This window comes from Pangasianodon hypophthalmus, chromosome 6 (assembly GCF_027358585.1).
Source record: "Pangasianodon hypophthalmus isolate fPanHyp1 chromosome 6, fPanHyp1.pri, whole genome shotgun sequence".
Classification (NCBI taxonomy): domain Eukaryota; kingdom Metazoa; phylum Chordata; class Actinopteri; order Siluriformes; family Pangasiidae; genus Pangasianodon; species Pangasianodon hypophthalmus.
Genome location: NC_069715.1, coordinates 12,548,585 through 12,560,802, shown reverse-complemented (window position 1 = coordinate 12,560,802; position 12,218 = coordinate 12,548,585). Strand labels below are relative to the sequence as shown.

The following is a 12,218-nucleotide window of genomic DNA, read 5'->3' as shown; positions in this document are numbered from 1 at the left end:
TCTTAGCTTCCCAGAAGAGCTCTCTTTCCGCAGTTAGCCACTGAGTTAATGTAACCATTTAATTATACCTAACCTGCTAACGCTGACTGTAAAAATACTGCCTCATTTAAAAGGTTAAATAGCTAGCTAAGTTAGCCAGCTAGCCTACTTTCTGAGTTGTACTCTTTAAATTAGGTAAGTTAGCAAGCTAGAATAAAACTTGCCCATGATTTATATTTTATGTTCAGGGTTTTTTTTCCTCAGGAATGTTAGTTAATTAACCAGACATTTCTTAAATACAGTGCAGACTTGTTAAGTTTGATAAGTTTGTTGTTAGCAGTAGCATCTGGCTACTAAGTGCAAGGGCCAAAAGTTTCGCAACGCTGTGATAGATGAGTTCTCACATAACACAGTGATGGTTTACACTTGTTTAGCTAGCAGCTGCTCAAAGATGCACACTGACATGTTGTTCTTATATACACTTTGCTATTATTATTATTTTTTTTTTTATCCTGGTTAAATTATAGAATAGAACGTTTTATTATGGGCTGTCAAAAATTTTTCCTACTGTATCTTTAGTGCAGATCATACACATGCATCATTTGCATTGGGAACTAATAGACATGGCTCTAATAGCTAACTAATAGACTCAACTAAAAGGAGTAATTTCTTATTTAATCCCGGGGTGCTTCCGCAAACATGGAGCTTTAATTCCACAGGCCTGTCTGTCTAGCTGGAATGTTGCAGTACAGCAGGACTGTCTTACGATACAGAACAAGAGAACACAAACACATTGTTATCCTGTGTGTCGATGTTTGCAGGTAATATTTGAACACGAAGGGGTTTTTATCCATTCAAACACAGAAGAATCGGAGGATCAGGATTCACTAATATCAGGGTTCCTTCGGATCGTCGATAAGGTATTTATGCCCTGTCAGTGACAGGAAGCTGAATTCATTATGTTTGAACAGGTCTTGCTTCTCTGTAATATCACTTAGCATTGACAATATACAATAATTTGAAGGATGAGAGTCGTGTAAGATCATTAAATGCCATGTATTGAAGTCAGAGGCTGTGCATTGAAACTGTTTTTAAATACATATGTTATTTATATATATATATGTTAAATACGAAATAAGTAACGCATGAACAGTTGGCAAGAAAAATCATACATGTGTTTTTTTTTCTCTTTAGGATGGTGAAACATTTGTGGAATATAAACCTGTGGAGGATACAGTGGATCTTTCAAATATGCTTTGTGCCTGCAAGGTTTGCTTTTTTGGTTATTCAGTTTACTATATTGTAGTCTATGTGAAATATACAGATGGGTTACAAATTAAAGAAAAAAAGCTGATGGCTTTGTAATGTTGTGGGGGCATTGATTAGCTCTGTTCTTCTCCTTAGAGGGAATGGTCTTTGCAAATCAATACAGAATTATTCGCCCTGATCACCTTTACTCTGTCGTGAAATATTTCCGTCCTGATGGGAGTAGTCTCTTTCGAGATGACTCTGCTCTATCCACATGGCACAAGGACTCGCTGAACAGATTGATGAGTGTAGAAATGATGTAAATCGAATGCTGTGGCCTTTACAGTCATCAGATCTCAACCCAATTGAACACTTATGACAGATTTTGGAGCGACATATTAGACAGCACTCTCTTCAATAATTATCAGAACAACAACTGAGGGAATATTGTTTGGAAGAATGGTGCTCATTCTTTCAGTACTGTTCCAGATACTTGTCATCTTTGTGGACACCTGACACTCATATATGGGCCTTCCCAAACTGTTGCTGCAAAAAGTTGGAAGCACACAATTGTATAGTTTGTACCTACACAGACTGCACCCCAGGCCTTCTCACCTGACATCACTAATGCTCTTGTGGCTGAATAGACAGATCCCCACAGCCACACTCCAGAATCTATTGGAAAGTCTTCCCAGAGGAGTGGAGGTTATGAAAACAGCAAAGGGGGACTAAATCTGGAATGAGTTGTTCAGAAAGCACATATGGGTGTGATGTCCACAAACATTTGACCATATAGTTGTATAATTAAGCTTTTGGAATTGAGCAGGTGTATTATTTGTAGAATAGTGTTCATCTGTTTTTATTTTGCAATGTGAAGGACTCCAGCTCAGTGGTGGAGTGGACACAGAGGCCTCATCGTCCTTTGGACCAGCAGCTAAGCTATGAGACTGAGTGGGACATGGTTAACACAGTCTCCTTTAAGAGGAAGATCCATACTAATGGCGAAGGTAAGGCATTTCCATGTACTCCTTTAAGGCCTGACATAAATATAAATACAAGTTGTCAGCAGTTTCAATCTTGAAAGAAATTCCACTGCATTACCCTCAGTGCTGATTTGTACTGTGTAGTTGCATGAACACATATCTCAGACGTGATTCCGGCAGGTGTTATGGGTCATAGCTAAGAGATGACTATATGCACCCCTCCAAAATGTCAACAATGCATTGTTGTGAATCTGTGGTGCTGTGCGTCAGGAAAATGCTGGTATGGTGAAAGATGTTTCTTTTTATCAGCCAGGAGTGCTCAGAAAGAATGCAAATAATATTTGCCTGGTTAAAAAAAGTCAATTAACTTGAATTAGCAAGGACACAATTTTACAAAAAAGAATTTGCTTCTGGCTGTTTCCAGTAAGGGGCAGGACTTGCATAATAAAGCCGGCTTGTTCAGCGTTCCAAGCATTCATGTTTTAAAGAGTGAACTGTACTCGTACTGCCCTCTTTGTAGCAGTATTGTCGAACCCAAAGAAGATTTCATTCTTCTGCCAGAAGAAAATGTTTACACAGTAACATTGGGTTGCTGTTACATTTCCCCTTCTTTAAAGCACAGATAATTTCAGGTGTAAGTTTATTTTTAAATTTCAAGGAGCAGTTGGTAATATTCAGAGCCCTCTGCTGCCTGTAAGGCAAACTGCAGTTGAAAACGCTTACAAGCCTTCCCAACCTCTCTGTTAAAAACTACCAGACAGAGCTCAGTTCCATCTGGTGTGGAGCTAATTCCCAGATCGGAAAAATGTAGAAGCCTGTAATTAAGAATCTAGCAAGATCCATTGGATGGCAGTTTTGCCAATAGCAAATAATAATTTGTAATTATATGGTTATTACAATTCTAGATACACATTTAAACATTACAAACAATACCTTAAATGATAAGTCTTAATTTTTAATGATAAGTATTTATAACGAAGACTCTCAACATTTGAAATAGTGCATTTTAAACAGGATTCATTTTATCATTTCTTTTAGGGGGTTCAAACCACTTTAATGAGCGCAACAAGTGGGCCTTCTCCTTTAATGTCAGTGAACTCAGAACTGTCACAGTTAAAGACGAAGGCTGGTCATACCTAATTTTCTGCTTGAGAGATGATGCAAAATTGCCTGCCATTCACTTCCATCAAGGAGGCAGCCAAGGGTTCCTGGATGGCTTGAGGAAATCAGTTCATCTCAGCGAGTAAGTAGTCGGGGAAAGTGTCATCATAAAGAGAAAAAAAGAAGAAAAGGACAATGTAGTTGATTTGGAAATGAGTTGATTATTCTTGTTAGTAAAACTGTCTAGAATTTACAGTAGAGGCTGACATGAGCTGAGGTTATTTTTGTTTTTGTTGTGCTTCCTTTTACCAGTGAGTTTTGAGTGTTTCTGTTATCCTAACATTTGTCCAGCAGAGAGCAGTGCAGCTCTAGTTTTCTAATGTTCTGAATGGTGCACTAATATACTCAAATATAGAGAAAGCTCAGACCTGTTTTCTTTAAACTGTATAACTCGTCATTTTCCCTTGCTGCTTTTATTCCATGACAAAAAAGTTGTACTATGGTTTTTCTTCATGTTTATTCATCAAAGGCCTCCAAAAGTTCACTGTTTGCCATTTACAGCTTCCCCTTTCGAATCAAACAGGATTTTCTTCTCTATTATTTCCCCTTGAAGATTAGCTCTCTAAAACAGTAAAGGACTGAATGCAATACTATTTATATGGTAATGTGGGGACTTTTGCCTGGGAATTTCTGTTCCTCTCAGAGACCTTGCAAAATGGCATGTGTCTTGTGAGAATGAAAGGGCATGGGATTGGCTGATGTCAGGTGGGACTGCAGCTGTACATTTAGTTTTGAGGCTTCATGATAGAAGTGGATGAGCGCACTTCCTACCCAGCAGAATAAATAAATCAAGCTGCGAGCATGTTCAAGGCAGTGCTGCTGAGTAACAGATAGCTGTTATTAAAGTTCTTATCTTTGCTCTCATAATGAAATATGTGCTCGGCTTTGTTGCCTTTGCTTTTCAATGCCAGTCATAAGGGAGAGGGATATGACCTGTGATGTCACTCGCTTAACTATTCTGTAGAGATTTTGATACTATTTTTATTGTTGTTGTTATTGTGATTATTGTTTATCTGCTTTAGCTTGTAACCAATTTAAAGACATTAATGTAAGTCCCTTTTTGTCTTTGAAGGAGTCCTGATGACAAAAACATTCTGGTAGTTGCCACATATAACAAAGCAATTTCACAGTCCTTTGAGAATCTTCTAGATGACTCCAATTATGGCCTTGTTCAGGTATGAGAAATTTATTGGGAAAATCTGTGCTTAATTTAAAAACTGGCACACACAGCTGTCAACACACTGATAAAACTTATTTCCTGTCAGCAGAAGTTCAGAAAGGATCCCTACACAACAACTTTTGGTGGTTTCTCTAAAGTCACAAACTACATCTTTGATGCGTTTCGGCCGTCCGAGTCTGAATGCCAGCAGCGCCCTGCTGAGGAAGTGGCAGACATTCTGGGGGAACTGATCCCAGGCCTGGAGATCAACCAGCAGGAGGAGCCTGGCTTTGAGGTCATCACCAGAGTGAGTAGCTGTGCATCATTTTGGCTCCTGTCTTATAACATGGCCTTGCCAATATTCACAAAAAAAATTCTAAAACATCTAAAAATCTAAACAAAAGGAGGTTATTGTGAAAGCCATAGGCAATAATTTTTCTCTATAGGTAGTAGTTTGCTAGTTATACAGGGAAATTATGCAGGCTGCTTTTACTATTTGCTCTGACAAATGTCTATGCTACATGAACGTTGAGGTCTGGACTGGGATCTGGGACACAACATCAAACCTATGGGAGCAGACCACTTTACTCGGTCAGATGAAGCTTGCGGGATAAATAAAGGCTACTTTAATTAACGTTGGAGCATGTTGTGCATAGTGCTCATGCAGACTTATTGTTTTATAGTTTAGCAAAATAAAACCTTTGAGAGTCTTTAATGTGGCATGTGTTTGTGCCATCAGCAGAAACAAGTCTTTGCCTACCTTTTGACTGAGAGGTGTGGTGCTCTAACATCATACATAAAAGAAAAAAAAAAAAAATATATATATATATATATATATATATATATGTGTGTGTGTGTGTGTGTGTGTGTGTATGTGTATATATATATATATATATATATATATATATATATATATATATATATATATATATATACACACACAGTAAGACCTGTGCTGACTGTATGTGTCTGGATATATGCTTTTGTTGCAGGTTGACTTGGGCACAAGGCCAGATGTGCAGAGGAGAGAGCCAGTAATGTTGGTGGACTGGACAAAGCACTCAGACTCAGAGGGAAGAGTGTCCAATGTGCCTCACTTAAAGCACCTTATTTTCAAAGGGGTAAAATGTGAAATGTTTTATGTCTACCTAATATGTAAACTAAAATATTTGTTACTGTTACTTTACAGGTAATGCATACCATCTTTGCTCATTTCCATTGGGTTGATAGAAACTCCTTTCTCAGATGTTTTAACACGACCATTTTCAGAACACATTGTCACAGTGACACCCTGTTTTTCGTTTTCTTGTTAGCATTCACTGCTAACAATCACCGTTTTTTGTTTTGTTTTTAATTAAACCCTTTGCATGTAATATAATGGGTTTATCCTATATATAGGATTTGGTCTTTCACTGGTCTAGAATATCTGATATTTCAAAAATTAAATCTTCAACCAAAGCCAAAACTAAGATATTCTTACTCATTTATTGATTGATCTGTTGATTAATTGATTGATTAATTTGACTATGATCATTTGAACAATTGTTTGATTGTGTGCTTAAGGGTCTGTGCCATGCTGTGAGAAAAGAAGCTTGGAAATTTTTGCTGGGCTATTATCCCTGGGACAGTACACATGAAGAAAGGAAAAATCTGCAGAAAAGGAAAACGTAAGTGTAGTCTGTGAGTCAGTCTCTGACTTTGAGTTTTGAGTTTTCCCATTTCAGGAATGGTTTTAGACACAGGCTGTGTTTAATATAGCAAAGCTTGTTTTTATACCCTATGTCTCTGTGGACTGAAGGGACGAGTACTTCAGAATGAAGCTGCAGTGGAAATCAGTCAGCGAGGAGCAGGAAAAGAGAAATTCCAGGTTACGGGATTATAAAAGCCTTATCGGTATGTGTCCAATCAAATGCTGTTTCATTTTTGTTCCTATTAGAAGAAAACTACCAGTAACTTATTGTACAGAAAAGCCAACACTACAAGAAGTATTTCATCCTTATTAATTATTAAAATATCTGGTTGCACTAAATTGCCCGGAAGTGTGAATGAGTGTGTGAATGTATGTGCACCCGATGCCCTACGATGGACTGGCATCCCGTCCAGGGTGAATTCTCCCACCTTGTGCCCAGTGTTATTGGGATTGGCTCCGGATCCACTGCGACCCTTACCAAGATTTTACTAAAGATGAATAATTAAATTATCAAAGAAATACCTAGTTCTTTCAGGAAACTGGTGTTGTATTGTTATATAAACAATACAAAATTGGGTAATTAAAAAAAAATAATTTTTTTAACCATAGAGAAAGATGTAAACAGGACTGACCGCAACAACAAGTTCTACGAGGGCCTGGACAACCCTGGACTGATATTGCTGCATGACATCCTTATGACGTATTGCATGTATGACTTTGATTTGGGTAAGTGGTGGGGGAATGGGGAATTAAAAATTGAGTAAATATTGCTGAAAAAAGTTGTCATTGTGTATTTCACATTTTGTGCCTGTCTTGGGAGAAACATAAAGAGTCTGTATAATTATTTACATAATTCACTTAATCGCTAAGTTCCTTTTAATGTAAACTGGTAATTGTGCTTGATTAAACTTTGCAGTAGCCTCCTGTGCATACTCATAACCCAGTCTGATATGCTCTGGTACAGGCTATGTACAAGGCATGAGTGATCTGCTCTCTCCCATCCTCTATGTTATGGAGAATGAAGTGGATGCGTTCTGGTGCTTTGTCTCCTTCATGGATCAGATGGTACCATCATTTTCAGATATCACATCATATCATGCTTTTTATGCTCATTGCTTGAGATTTTTAATACTCGTGTATGAGTAATGAGCATCTAGACTAATGCAGTCATGCAGAGATTTGAGTAAAGTGGCATCTGTGTTTTTGGTGTTCAGCATGAGAACTTTGAAGAGCAGATGCAGGGCATGAAGACTCAGCTGATCCAGCTTAGCACATTGCTACGGCTCCTAGACTTAGCCTTCTGGAACTACCTGGGTAAATGATTACTAATCTGACATAATCTGGTTTGATTTGTTACATGCATTAGAAGAGTAGAAGATGAAAAGCTTCTTTTATGGTGTCCTTTCCCAGAAAAGTCAGTGCAGAGCCTTAATAAGCATGTTTCTCATGCGCCCACTGTCCCATTTATTAGGAACACCTGCACATTCACAGAGTTATCTAATCAGCCAATCATGTGGCAGCAGCTCAACACAAAACATGCAGATACAGGTGAAGGGCTTCAGTTAATGTTACATCAAACATTAGAATGAAAAAAAAGTTTGATCTCTGTGACTTTGACCATGGCATGTGACTTTGACTGTGGTGGTACCAGAAGGGCTGGTCTGAGCTGCCAGGAAGGATATAGTAACTCAAATAATCACTCTTTACACCCATGGTGAGCAGAAAAGCATCTCAGCACAAACAAAACACTGAACCTTGAGGTGGATGGGCTACAACAGCAGAAGACCACATGGCATCCACTCCTATCAGCCAGGAACAAGCATCTGAGGCTATAATGGGCACAGACTCACCAAAACTGGACAGATAAATTTTTTTTTTTATTAGAAAAAAAAAATCACCTGGTCTTTTTCTAATCTTCAACTGTCCAATTTGATGAGCCTGTGCCTAGCATTTACCTTCGTATGTGAAAATCCCAGGAGATCAGCAGTTTTTGAAATACTAACCAGCCCATATGGTACCAACAACCATGCCACAGTTTATTGTCACAGAGATCACACTTTTTTTCCCCATTCAAATGTTTGATATGAACATTAACTGAAGCTCTTGACCAGTATCTGCATGATTTTGTTGCATTGTGCTGCTGCCACATAATTGGCTGATTAGATAACTGCATGAATGTACAGGTGTTCCTGATAAAGTGGACAGTGAGTGTGTGAAGAAGTCTCTCGCATTAACTTCAGTTTCTTTGCTTTTGACAGAGGCTCAGGATTCTGGGTATCTGTATTTCTGTTTTCGGTGGTTACTGATCCGCTTCAAGAGGGAACTCTACTTTCAGGATGTGCTTCGCCTCTGGGAGGTCTGCTACATAAATCCAAATATATAAAAAAAAAAGCAATGCGTTGTGTCACATTTACAATAATGTTTTTAGGATGTATTAAATTGAATTTTATAGAGATTATTTTATAGGTGTTTCTACCCCTTTATGAATGTCCTGTGAAATTTTCACTTAGCAATTTGTTAATTAGTAATGCTTGGACAAAATTTAAAAATCATTGGAAATTAGCATTAAAATGAGCAATGTAACATTTCATTTACAGAAAACAAGTCTACAAGTTGATAGAGTTGACATTTCCAAATGTTTACTGTATTCTATTGTTGTCCTAAATGATGGATAGAAAATTTAGACTTTATTACTCCAGGATATACCCCAGGTTATATATACACGAGTGAATCATGCTTTCTTTGTCAGGTGATGTGGACAGGCCTGCCTTGCCAGAATTTTCACCTTCTGGTATGCTGTGCCATTTTGGATTCAGAAAAACAGAAAATAATGGACAGACATTATGGATTTAATGAAATTCTTAAGGTAAGCTCACAAATACTTGCAGATGTTTGGCATATTCTGCAAAAAAACAGAAATATGAAGTGATTTATTGAATTTATTAGTACTAATGTGAAAGTGCTCCAGTGGTTTATTGTTTATTTATACCATAGTACTGATGATTTCTCAAAGGTGTTGATTAATTTTCTATTAAAAAAAAAAAAAAGCACCCCTGACAATAGTAACAGCTGTTATTTAAATCACAGATATATAAAAATGCTCTGGGTCTGTTTCTATAGTAACAACTAACACAGGGACTTGTATGGTGGATGCTTTAAATAATAAGAGGAATAAAAACGTACTGTTATTGGAAAATAATCAGCGTTCTTTTATTCCTTACTCATGCAGTGTGTTTTTTTGTGGATTGTTGCATTGTGTAATAATGTTTTTTCCCTTCTTTGTTGTTAAACAGCACATAAATGAACTCTCCTTGAAACTGGACATTGAGGAAATCCTTATTAAATCAGAGGCTATATATATGCAGTTAAAGAATTGCAAGGTATGTTTTAAAGCAAAGAGTAGAAGACTACTATTCTGTCGTAATGCAGATCTCTTGAATTGGTAACACCGGTATAAACAAGTACATAGCTGTTACGTAGCTCTTTTCATGTAATGGATATTTTTGTGTTATTTGTACACCTGCTGCATTGAGGGTTTTGTTGCACTGGACTTTTTATGTTTAAGATTTTTTCTTTTGTATCATGTTTAGGATTTGCCCCATTCAGTGAGTGAGATTCTGGGCTTGAATGCAGTTGCAGAGAGCTCTACATTAGAAACCAGTGAATACAGCGTGCTTGAATCACCTCAGACCTCACCAAGATCTGCACACAGGCAAGACGAGGCCTACTCCAACGGCCATGGACTCTTACAAGAAACGTCACACAACACATGTAAAGTCGGCTTTATTTCATAGGACATTTCATAGGTTTTATTAATGCCTGTATATCAGTAAGATAAACAGTGTTTGGTATCATGTAGATATTTGCTACCAGATGTGACATTGTAAAGTATCCCAGATAAAACCATAGAAAAGAGTATGTATGAATGTAAAATTGGGATCAAATGTGATCCTAAAGCTATTATTTTTGTAATTTTCTTGTACCATATTGTCTTTCATTGAAATAATCATTCCTTCTCACTGTATAAAGTTTTCAAAATGTAAAGATGGAATTTCCATTGTTGATTTTAAATGCTGATTTATTTCCCCCATTTTTCTGAATCATGCAGTTGAACCAATTAAAATCTGGTCTCTTCCTGGTGGCTTTTGGCTTTTTTTGTAACTCATATGACTTATAAGTAAGATTAATGTAACATGAAGTGGTAAAACCCCACTCATATTTTCATGACATGACTTTTCATGATACCTGGTACCCTCTTTAATAAAAATGTCAAGTGAACCATTTGTAATGATGCAGATTTGTGGCATGACATGCAGATATACATTGAGTATCAATGTATGCACTCATGTAATACATAATTATTGGCATCCTTAATGAAAATAAACAAAAATTAATTGACGAAAAGAACAATATGCAATACATGATACTCAAATATACAGGATTATTGTACATATTTATTATTTTTAAAATTTAAATAAAAAATTCATGCAATTTTTTTCTACAACACTGGTTTTAAAATGATCGACATCCCTACAATTAATATTTTGTAATGCCTGGGGAATTTCAGCATTGAGTCAAATCCTATAATGTTTAACAGGGTCAGAGATACCTGCTGAGAGATCTTGGTTCACTCCTTCATGCAGAAAACATTTATATTGTTAGGTTTGTGCATATGGACTTTCCTCTTCAGACCACAGGTTCACTTCAAATCCAGACACTGAGATGGTCCTTGCAAAATGTTGATTTTGTGTTTGTTAAACAACTTCTTTGTTGAATTGGAAGTATGGTTAACTCATTATCTTGCTGAAAGATGTATCTATGGACAAGTCTGAAACTCCTGGCAGAAGCAGCTGAGATTTAGACTGTGTGTGCAAACTCATATTAATACCTCGGGGGAACAGGACATGTTTAAAGGCAACAACAGGTGTTCCTGGACTTTGCCCTGGCTTCCTGTCCAATACAAGTCTTACTGTTTGCTTTTAAAGCTCATAATGGATTAACTCCTTCCTACATCTTCAAAACACATTTTTACAAATTAGCATTTTAATCAGTTGTGATTATGTCAAATACACTCACTGTCTACTTTAATAGGAACACCTGTACACCTGTGCATTTATGCAGTTATTCAATGAGCCAATCATGTGGCAGCAGCACAATGCATAAAGTCATGCAGATACAGGTCAAGAGCTTCAGTTAATGTTCACATCAAACATCAGAATGGGGGGAATGTGTGATCTCTGTGACTTCAACCTTGGTATGGTTGTTGGTGCCAGATGGTTTGGTTTGAGTATTTCAGAAACTGCTGATCTCCTGGGATTTTTAAACATAACAGTCTATAGAGTTTACACAGATTGGTGTGGAAAATAGGAAACAGTGAATGAGCAACAGTTCTGTGGGTGGAAATGCCTTGTTGATAAGAGAGGTCAGAGGAAAATGGCCAGATTTGTTCAAGATTTGTTTTGTATTGCGCTGCTGCCACATGATTGGATTGACTGATTGGATAACTGCATAAATGAGCAGGTGTACAGGTGTTCCTATTAAAGTGGACAGTGACTGTATATTTCTCCTTTTTCCATTGTTTTATATGTTCATCAGCTTTCTTTTATTTTCTTTTATACTTACATTTTATGAGTTTAACTATGTTTTATATGATCTTAATAGCACTTTGGTCAAATTTTGTTGCTATAAATGTGGTTTATAAATATGATTTATTACTTACTTAGTCACTAACTAACTTACTGGGATTAGAAAAATTATTTTGCATTCATTTAAATTATTATTTTTGGGTGCAAAAAACTTTGGCACATACAAAGTTTGACACAATGTAGTTCAGTGACAATGATTCTTTTTGTTATAAAAAAAAAAAGATAAATAATTTCTCTTATAGCATGAGTGGAAATTTTGAATTAATGTATAGTGTATTTTAATTGAATTGAATTTAATTTTTATTTTACAATCATTTTGGCTCATTTTTAGGAAAGGTGCCAATAATTCTGGA

At 36.7% G+C, this 12,218-nt stretch overlaps 1 protein-coding gene across 1 annotated transcript in view; it reads left to right on the top strand.

The window, feature by feature from the left end:
• Positions 1 to 10,359, top strand: part of tbc1d15 (TBC1 domain family, member 15) — a 10,770-nt gene extending 411 nt beyond the window's left edge. Inside the window, exons 2-17 of the mRNA XM_026927754.3 lie at positions 801 to 899; positions 1,174 to 1,248; positions 2,105 to 2,234; positions 3,249 to 3,453; positions 4,444 to 4,546; positions 4,640 to 4,837; positions 5,523 to 5,651; positions 6,094 to 6,197; positions 6,329 to 6,423; positions 6,830 to 6,946; positions 7,185 to 7,285; positions 7,435 to 7,534; positions 8,479 to 8,576; positions 8,970 to 9,086; positions 9,514 to 9,600; positions 9,811 to 10,359. Coding sequence (XP_026783555.3) covers positions 801 to 899; positions 1,174 to 1,248; positions 2,105 to 2,234; positions 3,249 to 3,453; positions 4,444 to 4,546; positions 4,640 to 4,837; positions 5,523 to 5,651; positions 6,094 to 6,197; positions 6,329 to 6,423; positions 6,830 to 6,946; positions 7,185 to 7,285; positions 7,435 to 7,534; positions 8,479 to 8,576; positions 8,970 to 9,086; positions 9,514 to 9,600; positions 9,811 to 10,014 — 1,962 coding nt within the window. The 3' untranslated portion in view covers positions 10,015 to 10,359. The remainder of the gene's footprint in view (positions 1 to 800; positions 900 to 1,173; positions 1,249 to 2,104; positions 2,235 to 3,248; positions 3,454 to 4,443; positions 4,547 to 4,639; positions 4,838 to 5,522; positions 5,652 to 6,093; positions 6,198 to 6,328; positions 6,424 to 6,829; positions 6,947 to 7,184; positions 7,286 to 7,434; positions 7,535 to 8,478; positions 8,577 to 8,969; positions 9,087 to 9,513; positions 9,601 to 9,810) is intronic.
• The last annotated feature ends 1,859 nt before the right edge of the window (positions 10,360 to 12,218 follow it).